The 19,571-nt window shown below is 40.2% G+C and overlaps 1 protein-coding gene across 1 annotated transcript in view; it reads right to left on the bottom strand.

The window, feature by feature from the left end:
* The window catches only part of Arms (Ankyrin repeat-rich membrane spanning), a 707,292-nt gene that overhangs the window by 299,506 nt on the left and 388,215 nt on the right, over positions 1-19,571 (bottom strand). Inside the window, exons 18-24 of the mRNA XM_070095086.1 lie at positions 17,981-18,063; positions 17,545-17,706; positions 17,132-17,300; positions 12,809-12,946; positions 10,912-11,085; positions 7,373-7,543; positions 5,717-5,945 (exon numbers count right to left, since the gene is read on the bottom strand). Of these exons, the coding sequence (XP_069951187.1) occupies positions 5,717-5,945; positions 7,373-7,543; positions 10,912-11,085; positions 12,809-12,946; positions 17,132-17,300; positions 17,545-17,706; positions 17,981-18,063 (1,126 nt within the window). The remainder of the gene's footprint in view (positions 1-5,716; positions 5,946-7,372; positions 7,544-10,911; positions 11,086-12,808; positions 12,947-17,131; positions 17,301-17,544; positions 17,707-17,980; positions 18,064-19,571) is intronic.

Here is a 19,571-nt window from a genome sequence, read left to right as displayed (position 1 = left end):
CAGCCCGCTGGCCCCCACATCCATCACAGTCTGGCACAAACAAGCTGTGTTGCTGGTGTCCCTAATGACCTCATTCTAAGTATGGTCATTAGTAATTCTGGCAGTGTAAATCTCTCTCACTCTTTCTTTCTCTCGTTTTTTGCAAACAAGAAACAATTAAAATTTAAGGGCAAATGCAGCTGCAAGGGAAAAATAAAAACCCTGGAAAACGCTGGTTAGTGTTACACAATAATGACATTCAAATCTAATGACAAATAATAAAAAAGTACAATACCATGACTGGAACAACACATGAATAACCCACAAATAGGAGAGAGGAGCTTATAGTAACAATGTTTGGGTCCAACTTGGACCATTGACAAAGTCACACTGACAGAAGAAAGTGAGTGAACCAGTATATATACGTGAGGAGAACAGGGACAGGAGAAAGAAAGAAAGAAAGAAAGAAAGAAAGAAAGAAAGAAAGAAAGAAAGAAAGAAAGAAAGAAAGAAAGAAAGAAAGAAAGAAAGAAAGAAAGAAAGAAGAAGAAGAAGAAGAAGAAGAAGAAGAAGAAGAAGAGATGATGATGATGATGATGTAGAAGTAGTAATAGCAGCAGCAGAAGTAAAACAGAAGAAGAAAAATGTAGAGTAGTTTTTTGCCACAAGAGAAAGGGGAGAAAAGGGAGGCAATAGTAGTAGTAGTAATAGTAGTCATGGTAATGGTAGTAATGGTAGTCATAGTAGTAGTGGGGTCAGTCTAAGGACAAGAAAAGGAGCACTGCAGGAGACCTAAGGACCCATGAGGGTAGAACTGAAAACACAGGGAAAAACAAGTCTAACAATGTTTTCACAAATTACAGCTAATTATCTTGATACAATTATCCTGATAAGATTACAGGTAATTATCTAGATACAATTATCTTGATTAGATTAAATATAATTATACTGATATGTTCATCAATACTTAATAATAAATGACTACTTTGCATTAAAAAAAAATTTTATGACCTCTAACCTACTATAAAATAATTTTGACAATTTTCCGGACACAAAAAAGTGATTTCAGTCTTTCTTCGACCAAAATGCTGAATGCCATCTGAAATTCACAGCTAAACCCTCATGGTTGATATGAAAACTAAGAGACATTTTGGTCTGGTCCTGGACCACTGACAAGCTGCTACTGACATAATTATGGTCTCAGAGACACTGATCATTCACTGATGTGACAGTTCGGAGCATCATCCAAACTGTGATGTCAACACATTTGTGGTTCGATCCCCGGTACAGGTGGAAACATTGGATGTGTTTCCTTAAGACACCTACTGTCCATGTTCACCTAGCAGTAAAACAGGTACCTGGGTGTTAGTGGACTGGTGTGGATCACACCCTGGGGACAAAATTGACCTAATTTGCAGGAAATGCTCTGCATAAGAGACAACACAATAAGTGTCAGGGGCCCAAGACTGTTCAACTGCCTCCCAGCATACATAAGAGGGGCTACCAATAGACCTCCGACTGTCTTCAAGCAGGCACTGGACAGGCACCTAAAGTCAGTACCTGACCAGCCAGGCTGTGGTTCATACGTCGGGTTGCTTGCGGCCAACAGTAACAGCCTGGTTGATCAGGCCCTGATCCACCATGAGGCCTGGTCACAGACCGGGCCGCGGGGGTGCTGACCCCCGGAACTCTCTCCAGACAAACTCCAGGTATAGCACGGTGCTTTCTATATACTAGTAGTGTGTCACTGATGTCAGCTCTGGTCTGTATACCTTATACATGTACTTGTAGGAATAAAATATTATATTATAAAATATTTCCATGGGGAAGTGGAACAGAATTCTTCCTCCATAAGTCATGCATATCGTAAGAGGCGACTAAAATGCCGGGAGAAAGGTGGCAGTAACCCCTTCTCCTGTATACATTACTAAAGCTGAAAAAGAGAAGCTGTCATTTTTCTTTTTGGGCCACCTTGCTTCGGTGGGATGCGGCCGGTTTGTTGAAAGAAAGATTATAAAATATTATAGAATAGCTAATGACTGAACGATGGTAAATGTCTTTCTTCTTTTTTGTGTCACAATACATCAATGGGAGACAGCCAGTGTTAAAAAATCCTTTTCTTTCATATGACCAAGCCAAAAAAGGCCTTGAACAATCCTCTCCATTATGGTAGAAGTTCTAACCATTTATTGACAGTTTTTGTAATAATTTATTGTGGTTATAATAACCATTTAAATACCAAAATTCTAGAGAAGCTCTTTGGAAAGTAAAATTTTTTGGAATGTCCGGCAATGTTAAAAATTATTTTGATAATTGTTGATCAAGGAAAGAGAAAGAGAAAGAGAGAGATAGAGTTAATAACATGAAACAAGGACAATGTTGGGCTAATGAGTTCATGGATACTTCAAGGATATCTGAAGGATACCTCAAGGATATCTGAAGGATACCTCAAGGATATCTGAAGGATGCCTCAAGGATACATGGATACCTCAAGGATACCTCAAGGATATCTGAAGGATACCTCAAGGATACCTCAAGGATATCTGAAGGATACCTCAAGGATACATGGATACCTCAAGGATACGTAGATACCTCAAGGATATCTGAAAGGTAAATCAAGGATACATTGATACTTCAAGGATATGTTCATGGATGAGCCGGGTCCTGGTGGCTGGTCGTACACCCGGCCTCACACAAGTCTTTGCTTAACCAAGGAAACAAAATCGTCACTGTCAACTGATGCATGAACAACAGACAGAATCCATTCTTTACAAAATTATTCATTATTGATACAATCACGGCAAAACAGCCTCATCTCCATCTGCTGCAATCACTGTCACTGACATCCACTACAATCACCTTCACCAACCATCTGCTACAATCACTGTCACCGACCATCTGCTACAATCACTGTTGCCAACCATCCGCTACAATCACTGTCACCAATCATCCACTATAATCACCATCACTGAGCAGCCACTACAATCAGTCACCAACCATCTACTACAATCACCATCATTGACCATCCGCAACAATCACCGTCGCCGACTATCTGCTGCCTCATACTAGTTAGTCAATAAAGTGTTGTAAACTTAAAGTTTTCCCATCTTTATACCACAATAAATTACAAAATTATTCATCTCCTTCACCCCCCCCCCCAAATAATGAATAAGCATAAATTCTCACAAAAAAAAAAAAAAATACTTGAGACGTAAGACTGTGTCAGAGTGGCAGCCATAAGATTGGCTACATGACTGATATATCACTCTTCAAATAACTAGTCTGGTAAGCCACCACACTTGAACCAAGAGAGAGAACGTTCAGAAGGTTATTAAGCATAAGCTTTGTGTCATGGGTGTGTCCTCTTTCCTCGAACTCACCAGTGCCATTAAGCAGGTGCTGGAAGGTGCCTACTCTTACGTCCTTCATACTTTACCAGTGCCATTAAGCAGGTGCTGGAAGGTGCCTACTCTTACGTCCTTCATACTTTACCAGTGCCTGGGAGGCGCAAGAGGTGCAGCAAGACCAAGGGTAATCTTACTATAATATATTCTTACACTCTTCATGGCTTAAAGTTTCTAACAACAATTCACGATGACCAATCTCACGCTGAGCAATTTCACGATGAGTGATCTCACGATAATCAATCTCATTATGTGTGTCAAGGTGATGTACATGCAGGTATGTGATGCCTATTGTAGCCTATGTAAAACACAGTTTATAAGAATATAATACAACTAGAGTGTATGTTGTATTAGACACACAAAAAAGATGATTATCAATGTTGTAAGATACTGACCCCATGCTAGTGATTAAGGACACCATGCTAGTGACACAACCAACACCATACTACAGTGACAAACGACACCATGCTAGTGACACAACCAACACCATACTACAGTGACAAACGACACCATGCTACTGACACAAACACCATGCTACAGAGAGACAAACATCACTATGTGACACAAACAACTCCAGGTTATATCAAATAAGGGACAGCGGCACACTACATCTCTATGCTATACAAACATGTCAGTGTCATATGACACACCACGACACTCCACATACTCTCTGGACCACTTGCAGTATAAAAATAAATCTATGTTTATTGAACTACAAAAATTGCTCTAAAAATCCAAAATACAATGATAAAGTACTTCAAAAAGCAATATTTTCATGGAAATTTTAAGAAGCTCAAAATCTTCAACAATATTTTTAACCCTTTCACTGTCTGTCACACAGAACTACATAGCTGAGCACAGGCTCCCTCACATACTTCTATGTCATGAACTCAGCTCACTCAAATGAGCTGTAAGCAGTAAATTTTGACCTGGATATGAGAGAATGGGTCTGTGCAGTGAGTATGCACCATATAAAGAAAATATTGTCACCCTACACAATGTATAATGGGAAAAACAAAACTGTGACCCTAAGTATGGTTTAAAATAGCAACTCTGCAGTGTTTTCTTGGATGGTTTCTAAGATTTCATTGTCACTGGCTGTTTCTTCGTATTATTTGATAAAATGGAAGATATTTTATTGAGATAGAGATGAATTTGATTGGTTTCAGTAAAGGAAGCAGCTTGAAATTGAGTTCAGAGTAGCAGAAATGTTAAATTTTTGCCAATATTCCAGAGCATGGGTAAGTTTCTCCTACAACCCACAGTCTGTTTTTTGAATTTTTAATAGGTCTGATTCAATTATTGAGATCCTGTCAATCATGACCAATCTTTCCTGGTTATATTTTATTATTTGAGAACTAGAGTAATCTGGTTTTTGTGTGAATGAGAATTCAAAATGAAAAGCAAGTGTAATATAGGAGAGGTCTGGAGTCACGACTAACGAACAGAGGAAATATTGTTTTAGTTAAGCCAGCAATGTCTGCATTGTTTATTATGGACTTTATTTTTAAAATTATATTTTTTTTAATTTTGTGAAATTGGCCAAATTACCGAATTCTGATCACTTTATATGATAGTTGCAATAGTTGAAATGGCAGTTTCTTGTGCGCATTCCATAGAATGGAAGGAATACTAGCAAAATAGCTAAGAATTTCGTAGACTGGAACAATGGAACTGGCATAAAACAGGACTCAAAGTGGGCAAAATTGCCAGTATGTAAAGTGCGCTAAGATCATTAACTTTGAGCCTGCATAATTTCATGAGTTTTCCATCAAATTTTGTACTTTTAGCGTCATTACCATTAAAAAAAACTCTCTCTACCACTTCAGAATTTTTGTGGAAAATTTTTGTATACTGAAAGCAAGTTTCATTCTGGGCATCTGGACAGTGAAAGGCTTAAACATTACAAAATGTTAGAGAAAAATCAAAATTTTTTATTGGATTTTTAAAAAAAAATTTAAAGTTCAAAAATTTAAATATACTGCAAAAAACTTTAATGCCTTAAAATAATAACTTTCATAGTATTTTTAACTTTTTATAATACTGCAAAAATATAAATTTTTAATGCCTAGAATAACTTTTTATGGGATTTTTAGTTTTTTAAAAATATTATAGAAAGATAAAATTTAGTAACTAAAATTAATATTTTTATGAGATTTTTAAAAATTGCTTAAAAACCTCAATTTTTTTTTTAAAATACTGCAAAAAATCCACATTTTTAATGCCTAAAATGGATGGGAATGAGGGAGTGGTAAACCCGCATGGGCACGAGGAAGTGGAGGGCAGCTCCAGTTCCTTGAATCAAGAGCCTAGAGTGATCCTCGTGATATTACCCCGGCGTATGAACGACCCGTCACCACTGCTGGTCAGACTACTGCCCTCGGCGGTATCGTCTGGCACATCCTCGCCACCACCAGCGCCACCGCCAAGCTGGTGGTGACCATCGGTGGTGGAGGCAAACCTCACGTTCTTGATGGCATAGTCATCATCCAGCTCTCGTTCACGTAGTCCCAGTACAAGTACACGGAACAACTCCCAGTCTCCAAAGTTCATGTTCAGTACCTGTATCAATGTTATATATCATTATTATTCTTGTTACTAATGGTACAGTGGTACCCCAGGTTTTGTACGTAATTCGTTCCAGAAGGCTGTTCAAGTGCCGTTACCGAACAAATTTGTTCCCATAAGGAATAATGTAAATTAGATTAATCCATTTCAGACCCCCAAAAATACACTTACAAAAGCACTAACAATAATACACTTTCATAATTGTTCAAGTTGGGATGTGTACGGAAGTAGAGGTACCACTGTACTAACATATCTCCTACTATTCTAACTGATTTTCACACAGGTAAGTTAACTTAGCTGTTTTAACTGTTTATCTGTGTGTACACCTAAAGGTCATTCACCATTGTACAAACATTGTATCATGCTGAAATAAAATATTATTACTGTATTATTATTAATTACAGCCTCTCCTGCCTTAACAATGAAGTTCCGTTCCTAAGACCACATTGGTATATGAATCTTTCGCTAAGCGAGGAGCAAACTATAATGGTAGTGGCTTAATGTCAACCATCTTTGGCATTATTTTAATGTCACCTTTGCACCATTTATAACATTTCTAGTATATTTTTAAATATTTATACAGTAGTGTACTGCATATTGTAATAAACAGAATAGAGGAAATCAGCTCTAATATACATTATTTAGGTATGCAGCATACTGGCAGAGAGCATATTGTTGTAAGTCCAAGTCATCAATAAATAAGTATGTCGCTAAGTAAGGAGAGGCTGTATTATTATTATATAATAAGATATCACAAGGATCACAATGGAAATAAAGCACTTAGATTTTCTTGGGTTATCCTGATGGGTAAGCTACACATATGCTGCTATGTTGAGGTGGTTCAGACATGTAGAGCAGGTGGAACAAAATAGAATGACTTTGAGAGTGTATAAATCTGTAGTGGAAGGAAGGTGGGGTAGGGGTCGGCCTAGGAAAGGCTGGAGGGAAGGAGTAAAGGAGGTTTTGTGTGCTAGGGGCTTTGACTTCCGGCAAGCATGCGTGAGCATGTTAGATAGGAGTGAATGGAGGCAAATGGCTTTTAAGACTTGACATGCTGTTGGAGTGTGAGCAAGGTAATATTTATGAAGGGATTCAAGGAAACCAGTAGGCCGGACTTGAGTCCTGGAGATGGGAAGTACAGTGTCTGCACTCTAAAGGCGGGGTGTTAATGTTGCAGTTTTATAATAGTAGTGTAAGCATGCCTCTGGCAAGATAGTGATGGAGTGAATGATGATGAAAGTTTTACCTTTACGGGCCACCCTGCCTTGGTGGGAGAAGGCTGATGTGTTAATAAAAAAAAAAATATTTGTGTGTGCCTGTACCTGAACAAACTTACTGGTGGTGAGGTTAGTAGCAATGTTAAGAGTGATGTTAGATTTCTGGAACACCTTGCACACTACTAGTGTACATGTACACCTCACCTTCTTCAGATCATCGAGGTCGCAGTGCAATAACACCTTGCCATTGATGTTGTTCTCCAGGAAGCGGTCTTTATAGCTGGGTAGTGTAGTAGAGAGGCCCTCGACCTTACTGAACACCTCAAACAATCCTTCGATGGTCAGTGTCGAGAGCTTCTTGTCTGCAGCCTCCGCCTGACACAAGACAAAATTCAAAATTCCATTTTTAATACAGCACTCAAAGCTATTGTATAGTGTGATTTTTTAAAATGAATTTGAAAACATCTATGTATTGAAAATTGAAGAGCAGGTATTATGATGCACTTGATAAGTGCTCTTCAATTATTAATGAATTTTTCCAGTCATAATCACAAAAAACTGTACTGTGGAGAAGAATTCTTTATGTGTAAGCCATGCATGTCGTAAGAGGCCACTAAACTCCCGGGAGAAAGGAGCTAGTAACATGTTCTCGTGTATACCTTACTAAATTTAAAAAGAAAAAATTTCATTTTTCTTTTTAGGTCACCCTGCCTCGGTGGGATATGGCTGATTTATGGAAAAAAAAAATAGATGCATACTTTTATTGAAGGCCGCGGCTGTCTTCCACTAAAGCCGTGTGACCAGGAAGAGAAGAAAATGAAGTTTTTCTTCTTTTTACATTTAATAATTTGTAGAGAAGGTGTTATTAGCATAATAGAGGTACAGACATGTATGTGCAGGGCTTCTGACCAGCAAAATGTGATTAGTTATGAGGGTGCCTTCATAAAATTTACCTTCAATAATAAAAATATACACTGGGAACAAGTCAACCGTATCCTAAATGAAACAAGCTGGGAAGATACCCTAAACAACACAGATCTGAACCTTTGCCTAGAAAAAATTAACTCTGTGGCACCTGAAGTCTGCTCAAGGATCATTCACATTCCATTAAGAAAAAGAAAGAGAAGATGCAAACTAGAAAGACACACTCCCTATACAGGCTAAGGTGAAGAATCATAAAGCTGCTGATAGGCGCCAGTATATCTGAAATATGAAGGGAGGCACTGGTCAGAGAAATAGCAAATATCGAACCTAAGTTTAACCCTTTGACTGTCGCAACGCCAAATCCTGAGGTGTCTCCTGGAGTCGAAAAATTTTTGAAACAAAAAAAAAAAATTCTGAAATGATAGAGAATCTTTTCCTAATAGTAATGACACCAAAAGAACGAAATTTGATGGAAAACTTATGGAATTATGCTCTTGTGAAGTTAGCGACCTCAGCAATATTTACGAATTGGCGATTTTGCCCACTTTGAGCCCTATTTTCAGCTAATTCCATCATTTCAGTCGACCAAACTCATAGCTATTTCTTTAGAACTCCATATGTTCTATCGATTGAGTGCAAGAAACTGCCCATTTATCGATTTCAACTACCCAATAACGTGGTCAGAAATTTGCAATTTGGCCAATTTCACGCAAATTAAAAAATATGCCAATTTCAAAATAGGGCCCAGAATGAACAATGCAGACATTCCTGGCTCTAAAATAACATTTTCTTTATTCATCAGTCACATCTCCAGGCCCCTCTGATATTAATCTTGCTTTCTATTTTGAATTTTTATTCAAACAAAAAACAGAAGATTTTCTGTTATGCAGACTACTGCAATATTGTAATAATTGTATAAATAATGTCAACCCATTCATGACTGCATATTAGAATGGCTACTTGGACATTTGTTGGACAACGACATCATTTGTTTACTTCTGAACATTGGCAAAAATCAAACATTTCCCCTACTTTGAGCCCCATTTCCAGGTTCTTTTCATAGTAAAATCAATCAAAATCACCTCTATTTCTATAATATGTTTTCCATTCTATCAAATGAGACCAAGAAAACGAGAATACAACCATAAATACTATACAAAAATACACAGCAAATTCGACATTTTAATCCAAAAACACGGTTGGATTTTTTTTTCTCATTATGCACTGCGAGCTGCAGGAATTTTTATATGGTGCACACTGACCACACAGACCCATTCCCTCACATGTGGGCCTACCAGCTTTCTCCTGCTTGATTTGAAGCCGCTAGAATTGTTGAGTATATATACGTCAAACATGGTGGGTTGTAAGACGTACGTATATATACGACTGAAACAGTCAAAGGATTAAGCACCTCAGCAAAATCTCCTCAGAGGGCTGAGGAAAGGTTACTGAGGTAGTTTGGACATTTCAAGAGAAAGGAGCAGAACAGGATGTAATGTAAAATTCTGTAGTGGAGGGAAGGCAAGGTAAGAGTCATCTTAGGAAAGGTTGGAGGGAGGCAGTAAAGGAGGTTTTGTGTATGAGAGGCTTGGACTTCCAGCAAGTGAAGACGAACATGTTAGAGGTGGAGACAAATGGTTTATATGACTTGACATCCTGTTGGAGTGTGAGCAAAGTAACATTTATGAAGGGATTCAGGGAAACCGGTTAGCTGGACTTGAGTCCTAGAGGTGGGAAGCACAATGCCTGCACTCTGAAGGATGGGTAAGGATGTTACAGTACTGGAGGTGGAAAGTACAGTGGACCCCCGGTTAACGATATTTTTTCACTCCAGAAGTATGTTCAGGTGCCAGTACTGACCGAATTTGTTCCCATAAGAAATATTGTGAAGTAGATTAGTCCATTTCAGACCCCCAAACATACACGTACAAATGCACTTACATAAATACACTTACATAATTGGTCGCATTCGGAGGTAATCGTTATGCGGGGGTCCACTGTACAGTGCCTGTACTCTGAAGGATGGGTGAGGATGTTACAGTACTGGAGGCAGGAAGTACAGTGCCTGTACTCTGAAGGATGAGTGAGGATGTTACAGTACTGGAGGTGCAAAGTACAGTGGCTGTACTCTGAAGGATGGGTGAGGATGTTACAGTACTGGAGGCAGGAAGTACAGTGCCTGTACTCTGAAGGATGAGTGAGGAAGTTACAGTACTGGAGGCAGGAAGTACAATGCCTGTACTCTGAAGGATGAGTGAGGAAATTACAGTACTGGAGGCAGGAAGTACAGTGCCTGTACTCTGAAGGATGAGTGAGGAAGTTACAGTACTGGAGGCAGGAAGTACAGTGCCTGTACTCTGAAGGATGAGTGAGGATGTTACAGTACTGGAGGTGCAAAGTACAGTGCCTGTACTCCAAAGGATGGGTGAAAATGGAGATGGGAAGAACAATGCCTATACTCTGAAGGATAGGTGAGTATGTTACAGTACTGGAGATATGAAGTACAGTGCCTGTACTCTAAATGATGAGTGAGTATGTTACAGTACTGGAGATATGAAGTACAGTGCCTGTACTCTGAATGATGAGTGAGGATGTTACAGTACTTGAGGTAGGAAGTACAGTGCCTGCACTCTGAAGGATGGGTGAGGATGCTACAGTTCTGAGGATCCTCTTTACTATATCACCATCACACTTCCAGTAAGGCAGCCACTGACTGAGTGTTGGTAAATGTGTTTTCTCATTGTTAGGTCACCATGCCTTGATGGGAGACAACTAGCAGGTTAATACAAATCTCTGTATAGTCAGGTTGATGTACTCACTGGTAAGCTGGCTTGTCCAGTATTGACGACTGGATTGATGGTGACGGGAATACTACTGTAGTCAACTGACGGTGCTGACTGTATTGACGGCATGAATGGGGGACCATAACCCCATAAGAGTGTGTTCATGGGCGGCATGCTCGCCGTCGAAATCTTCTGGTTGCCTCGCAATGGCTGTGGGCACAAAGTTGACAGATTTTTAATACAATATTCAATATAAATTCAACTCTTCAGAAATAAATTCAACAATTCTAAAAAAAATTCAGCAATTCTAAAAATAAATTAAATAATTTTATAAATAAATTCAACAATTATTTAGTAATAAATTCAACAATTCTTAAAATTAATTCAACACTTCTCAATAAAATTAGAGAATGAGACAAATCATCTAAATAAAGTTAAAAAAATCCTAAAATGTGAAAAAGAATTGTTGGATGAATTGTAGTGAAACTGTAGAAGGAAACTAGAGCCGAGATGGTACTCAAACACATGGTCAGAGATTGCTAAAACTCAGTGGCCGGCCAGCGTGTTGACCGCTCGGCCAACTGGCCTAGTAGGTACAATTCTTATTTAACTAATTCAAGTCAATTTTGATATGTGTATTTCATACACAATACCATTATCACTCTTGATTTGTATTAAGTGAGAGTGAGAAGTGTGTATATCACAGTGTATATACATTGAGAGTTGTATATCACAGTGTATATACACTGAGAGGTGTATATCACAGTGTGTATACACTGAGAGGTGTATATCACAGTGTGTATACACTGAGAGGTGTATATCACAGTATGTATACACTGAGAGGTGTATATCACAGTGTATATACACAGAGGTGTATATCACAGTGTATATACACTGAGAGGTGTATATCACAGTGTATATACACTGAGAGTTGCATATCAGTGTATATACACTGAGAGTTGTATATCACAGTGTATATACACTGAGAGTTGTATATCACAGTGTATATACACTGAGAGTTGTATATCACAGTGTATATACACTGAGAGTTGTATATCACAGTGTATATACACTGAGAGTTGTATATCACAGTGTATATACACAGAGAGGTGTATATCACAGTGTGTATACACTGAGAGGTGTATATCACAGTGTGTATACACTGAGAGGTGTATATCACAGTGTATATACACTGAGAGTTGTATATCACAGTGTGTATACATTGAGAGTTGTATATCAGTGTGTATAAACTGAGAGGTGTATAACACAGTGTATATACACTGAGAGGTGTATATCACAGTGTATATACACAGAGAGGTGTATATCACAGTGTATATACACTGAGAGGTGTATATCACAGTTTATATACACTGAAAGTTGTATATCACAGTGTATATACACTGAGGGTTGTATATCTCAGTGTGCATACATTGAGGTGTATATCACAGTTTATATACACTGAAAGTTGTATATCACAGTGTATATACACTGAGAGTTGTATATCAAAGTGCATATACAATAAGAGGTGTGTATCTCAGTGTATATACACTGTGAGGTGTATATCACAATGTATATACATTGAGAGCTGTATATCACAATGTATATACACAAGGTGCATATTACAAAGTATACACTCTGAGAAGTGTATATCAGTGTATATACACTGAGAGAAGTGTAACTCAGTGCATATACACTGAGGTGTATATAATGACCCTGATGTAATAAACTGACTTCAAACCTAACACAGCAACCATCATGTAGTAAACAGACATGAATTCCACCACAGTCAAGAGATTATAAAGAAAATTAGTCAACCAATCATAGCCTAATTTACACAAAGCCACCGAACACTTATTTACAGTGTTGTTTGTAAGTGTAAATCAATTCTCATAAAATAGTGAAGTTGGTGGCTAGAGTGACACAGGTTGAGTACCTGTCTTCTGGCAGTGGTGGAGGTCTTGCTGTGAATGTCATAGGTGGGCGGGTATGCTGCCCAGGGCTGCCCACCACCACCTGCGAACTGCAGTTGTGGTCCACTGTCTTCAAACTGTGGCTGGTCCTCCTTGATCACCTGACAAACAAACATATGTTAATGCTTACTTAAAATTGTACTACTGTTCACTTAGCTTCCTCACATTTTGTACACTGAAAACTCCGGCTCAATAATGCAAGTCAAGTTGTTAAGAAGAGTCTGTAAGGATGTTACAGTACTGGAGGTGGGAAGTACAGTGCCTGTACTCTGAATGATGAGTGAGAATGTTACAGTACTGGAGCTGGGAAGTACAGTGCCTGTACTCTGAATGATGAGTGAGAATGTTACAGTAGTGGAGCTGGGAAGTACAGTGCCTGTACTCTGAATGATGAGTGAGAATGTTACAGTACTGGAGCTGGGAAGTACAGTGCCTGTACTCTGAATGATGAGTGAGAATGTTACAGTACTGGAGCTGGGAAGTACAGTGCCTGTACTCTGAATGATGAGTGAGAATGTTACAGTACTGGAGGTGGGAAGTACAGTGCCTGTACTCTGAATGATGAGTGAGGATGTTACAGTACTGGAGGTGGGAAGTACAGTGCCTGTACTCTGAATGATGAGTGAGAACATTACAGTACTGGAGGTGGGAAGTACAGTGCCTGTACTCTGAATGCTGAGTGACAATGTTACAGTACTGGAGGTGGGAAGTACAGTGCCTGTACTCTGAATGATGAGTGAGAATGTTACAGTACTGGAGGTGGGAAGTACAGTGTCTGTACTCTGAATGATGAGTGAGAATGTTACAGTAATGGAGATGGGAAGTACAGTGCCTGTACTCTGAATGATGAGTGAGGATGTTACAGTACTGGAGGTGGGAAGTACATTGCCTGTACTCTGAATGATGAGTGAGGATGTTACAGTATTGGAGGTGGGAAGTACAGTGCCTGTACTCTGAATGATGAGTGAGGATGTTACAGTACTGGAGGTGGGAAGTACAGTGCCTGTACTCTAAATGATGAGTGAGGATGTTACAGTATTGGAGGTGGGAAGTACAGTGCCTGTACTCTGAATGATGAGTGAGGATGTTACAGTACTGGAGGTGGGAAGTACAGTGCCTGTACTCTGAATGATGAGTGAGGATGTTACAGTACTGGAGGTGGGAAGTACAGTGCCTATACTCTGAAGGATGAGTGAGGCTGTTACAGTATTGGAGGTGGGAAGTACAGTGCCTGTACTCTGAATGATGAGTGAGGATGTTACAGTACTCGAGGCGGGTAGTACAGTGCCTGTACTCTGAAGGATGAGTGAGAATGTTACAGTACTGGAGGTGGGAAGTACAGTGCCTGTACTCTGAATGATGAGTGAGGATGTTACAGAACTGGAGGTGGGTAGTACAGTGCCTGTACTCTGAATGATGAGTGAGGATGTTACAGTACTGGAGGTGGGAAGTACAGTGCCTGTACTCTGAATGATGAGTGAGGATGTTACAGTACTGGAGGTGGGAAGTACAGTGCCTGTAATCTGAAGGATGAGTGAGGATGTTACAGTACTGGAGGTGGGTAGTACAGTGCCTGTACTCTGAATGATGAGTGAGGCTGTTACAGTATTGGAGGTGGGAAGTATAGTGCCTGTACTCTGAATGATGAGTGAGAATGTTACAGTACTGGAGGTGGGAAGTAGTGCCTGTACTCTGAATGATGAGTAAGGATGTTACAGTATTGGAGGTGGGAAGTACAGTGCCTGTACTCTGAATGATGAGTGAGAATGTTACAGTACTGGAGGTGGGAAGTACAGTGCCTGTACTCTGAATGATGAGTAAGGATGTTACAGTACTGGAGGTGGGAAGTACAGTGCCTGTACTCTGAATGATGAGTGAGGATGTTACAGTACTGGAGGTGGGAAGTACAGTGCCTGTACTCTAAATGATGAGTGAGGATGTTACAGTATTGGAGGTGGGAAGTACAGTGCCTGTACTCTGAATGATGAGTGAGGATGTTACAGTACTGGAGGTGGGAAGTACAGTGCCTGTACTCTAAATGATGAGTGAGGATGTTACAGTATTGGAGGTGGGAAGTACAGTGCCTGTACTCTGAATGATGAGTGAGGATGTTACAGTACTGGAGGTGGGAAGTACAGTGCCTGTACTCTGAATGATGAGTGAGGATGTTACAGTACTGGAGGTGGGAAGTACAGTGCCTATACTCTGAAGGATGAGTGAGGCTGTTACAGTATTGGAGGTGGGAAGTACAGTGCCTGTACTCTGAATGATGAGTGAGGATGTTACAGTACTCGAGGCAGGTAGTACAGTGCCTGTACTCTGAAGGATGAGTGAGAATGTTACAGTACTGGAGGTGGGAAGTACAGTGCCTGTACTCTGAATGATGAGTGAGGATGTTACAGAACTGGAGGTGGGTAGTACAGTGCCTGTACTCTGAATGATGAGTGAGGATGTTACAGTACTGGAGGTGGGAAGTACAGTGCCTGTACTCTGAATGATGAGTGAGGATGTTACAGTACTGGAGGTGGGAAGTACAGTGCCTGTACTCTGAATGATGAGTGAGGATGTTACAGTACTGGAGGTGGGAAGTACAGTGCCTGTAATCTGAAGGATGAGTGAGGATGTTACAGTACTGGAGGTGGGAAGTACAGTGCCTGTACTCTGAATGATGAGTGAGGATGTTACAGTACTGGAGGTGGGAAGTACAGTGCCTGTAATCTGAAGGATGAGTGAGGATGTTACAGTACTGGAGGTGGGTAGTACAGTGCCTGTACTCTGAATGATGAGTGAGGATGTTACAGTATTGGAGGTGGGAAGTACAGTGCCTGTACTCTGAATGATGAGTGAGGCTGTTACAGTACTGGAGGTGGGTAGTACAGTGCATGTACTCTGAATGATGAGTGAGGATGTTACAGTATTGGAGGTGGGAAGTACAGTGCCTGTACTCTGAATGATGAGTGAGGCTGTTACAGTACTGGAGGTGGGTAGTACAGTGCCTGTACTCTGAATGATGAGTGAGGATGTTACAGTATTGGAGGTGGGAAGTACAGTGCCTGTACTCTGAATGATGAGTGAGGCTGTTACAGTATTGGAGGTGGGAAGTACAGTGCCTGTACTCTGAATGATGAGTGAGGATGTTACAGTACTCGAGGCGGGTAGTACAGTGCCTGTACTCTGAAGGATGAGTGAGAATGTTACAGTACTGGAGGTGGGAAGTACAGTGCCTGTACTCTGAATGATGAGTGAGGATGTTACAGAACTGGAGGTGGGTAGTACAGTGCCTGTACTCTGAATGATGAGTGAGGATGTTACAGTACTGGAGGTGGGAAGTACAGTGCCTGTAATCTGAAGGATGAGTGAGGATGTTACAGTACTGGAGGTGGGAAGTACAGTGCCTGTACTCTGAATGATGAGTGAGGATGTTACAGTACTGGAGGTGGGAAGTACAGTGCCTGTAATCTGAAGGATGAGTGAGGATGTTACAGTACTGGAGGTGGGTAGTACAGTGCCTGTACTCTGAATGATGAGTGAGGATGTTACAGTATTGGAGGTGGGAAGTACAGTGCCTGTACTCTGAATGATGAGTGAGGCTGTTACAGTACTGGAGGTGGGTAGTACAGTGCCTGTACTCTGAATGATGAGTGAGGATGTTACAGTATTGGAGGTGGGAAGTACAGTGCCTGTACTCTGAATGATGAGTGAGGCTGTTACAGTACTGGAGGTGGGTAGTACAGTGCCTGTACTCTGAATGATGAGTGAGGATGTTACAGTATTGGAGGTGGGAAGTACAGTGCCTGTACTCTGAATGATGAGTGAGGCTGTTACAGTATTGGAGGTGGGAAGTACAGTGCCTGTACTCTGAATGATGAGTGAGGATGTTACAGTATTGGAGGTGGGAAGTACAGTGCCTGTACTCTGAATGATGAGTGAGAATGTTACAGTACTGGAGGTGGGAAGTACAGTGTCTGTACTCTGAATGATGAGTGAGGATGTTACAGTATTGGAGGTGGGAAGTACAGTGCCTGTACTCTGAATGATGAGTGAGAATGTTACAGTACTGGAGGTGGGAAGTACAGTGCCTGTACTCTGAATGATGAGTGAGGATGTTACAGTATTGGAGGTGGGAAGTACAGTGCCTGTACTCTGAATGATGAGTGAGAATGACAGTTGAAAGGTTAATCATAAATGTGATGGGCAGATAAAAGATAATAAAAGTTTTCAACATTTTCAACCAAACTGGCAGACTTGTTTTTTATACTGAAACTTTGTAAGTTTGAAGGACTTACTTTTCTAATGAAAGGGTCGAGGTTGATGGTGAAGGGAAGGAAGACCTTCAGGTCAGAGACATGCAGAGAACTCTTGTGCATGGACAGGAAGATCTCAAATTTCTTTTCCTCCTTGTCCATCTCCAGCAGCGGTTCCATGTCCTTGGACACGGGTACTTGGTTCTTGATCCTGACCAGAAATGTGGCAAGAAGTTAAAACAAATCTACAATCAGAATAAATCTGAAGCAAATCTACAGTCAGAAGTAATTTGAAGAAAATTTAGTCAGAATAAATTTGAAGAAACTCTATCTTTGCAATAAATCTGAAAGAAATAAAAATGCTGAACAAAAAGATAACTGAGGCAGATGATGAAAAAGATAGTAGATATGATGAAGAATCAAGGAAGATAAGAAGAAAAGTTATGAGGTCATACTTCTCGTAGAGGTCCTTGAGGGAAGACTTGTCATCGAAGGCATCCTCGTTGGCCTCATAATAGAGGATGAGCCACGAGGCTCTGTATGGCCACTGCTCAGTAATGTTGATCCACGACGCTAAGTGGTACCAGTTGAAGTCAATGTTGAACGCTTTTAACAACCTGTCAGGATAACCAATGACAATGCTAGATTAAGTGAGGTTAAGTCAGATTAAGTCAGGTTACTTCAGGTAATTAGGTTAAGTAAAGCTTCATACAAGTTACTGCACCTTCCAACTAGCAGCATTCCTGGCCTCTTTGATCTTATCATACCTATTCTTGTAGCTGTGAACTGAGTTTAAGTCATCAAATATTACTATCAATAACACTGTAAATCTCTAAGGTAGTAGATATTGCTGGTAACGTCAACTTTACATACGTGCTCATCACTACTCACCTTCCAGTGATGTATACAACATTCATCAACCTTCTCATGGAGCGAGGATTGATGTCACTGAAATAGTCATCGGTCAACAACACCTGCAAAGTGAAACAACATGACAAGCGCATCATTTTAAAATACACAAACATTTATTTATTTTATTTTATTAACACATTAGCTATTTCCCACCGAGGCAGGGTGACCTGAAAAAAGAAGAAACACTTCAGTCATCATTCACTCCATCACTGTCTTCCCACAGGTGCACCTGCACTGCAGTTAAAAAACTGCAACATATCAACACTCATCCTTCAGAGCACAAGCACTGTGCTTCCCACCTCCAGGACTTAAGTCCGGCCTGCCAGTTTCTCTGAATCCCTTCACAAATATTACCTTGTTCACACTCCAGTACCACATCAAATCACAAAAACCATTTGTCTCCACTCGTTTCTATTTAACACGCTCATATACACTTGCTGGAAGTCCAAGCTCCTTGTATTCAAAACCTCCTTTACACACTCCCTCCAACCTTTCCTAGGCCAACCCTTACCATACCTTCCTTCCACCACAGATTTATATGCTATCAAAGTCATTCTATTTTGTTCCATCCTCTCTAAATGTCCAAACCCTCTCAACAACCCCTCCTCAGGCCTCTGGATAATACTTTTAGTAACCCCACACATCCTCCTAATTTCTAAACTACAGATTCTCTGCATTATGTTCACAATGCACGTTGCCCTCAGACATGACATCTCTGCTGCCTTCAGTCTTTTCCTGTTGCAACATCCACCACCCATGCTTCACACCCATATAAAAGCAATGATATAATTATACTCTCATACATTCCACTTTTTGTTTCCATGGATAATGTTCTTTGTCTCCACAGACTCCTCAATGCACCACTCATCTTTTTCCCTCTCATCAATTCTATGATTCACCTCATCTTTCATAGACCCATCTGCTGAAGAGACCACTCCCAAATATCTGAATACATTCACTTCCTCCATACTCCCTCCCTCCAGTCTGATATCCAATTTTTCATAACTTAAATCTTTTAACCTCATCACCTTGCTTTTTCCTATGTTCACTTTTAATTTCCTTCTTTTACAAACCCTCCCAAATTTGTTCACCAACCTTTGCAACTTCTCTTCAGAGTCTCCCAAAAGCACAGTGTCATCAGTAAAAAGCAACTGTGACAGCTCCCACTTTGTTAGATTCTTTATCTATTAATCCCACACCTCTTGCCAACACTCGAGCATTTGCTTCACTTACAACCCCCTCTATAAATATATTGAACAACCATGGTGACATCACACATCCCTGTCTAAGACCTACTTTTACTGGGAAATAATCTCCCTCTCTCCTACATACTCTAACCTGAGCATTACTATCCTTGTAAAAACTCTTCACTGATCTCAGTAACCTACCACTTATTCCATATACTTGCAACATCTGCCACATTGCCCTCTATGATACGCCTTTTCCAAATACATAAATGCAGCAAAAACCTCTTTGCCTTCAATCTAAATATTATTCACCTGTATGTTTTGCTGCAAACACTTGGTCTACACACCCCCAACCCTTCCTAAAGCCTCCTTGCTCATCTGCA

The sequence above is a fragment of the Cherax quadricarinatus genome, chromosome 49 (genome assembly GCF_038502225.1).
Source record: "Cherax quadricarinatus isolate ZL_2023a chromosome 49, ASM3850222v1, whole genome shotgun sequence".
NCBI classification, from domain to species: Eukaryota; Metazoa; Arthropoda; class Malacostraca; order Decapoda; family Parastacidae; genus Cherax; species Cherax quadricarinatus.
The sequence above is the reverse complement of the archived record's forward strand: the minus strand, read 5'-3'. Positions and strand labels throughout refer to the sequence as shown.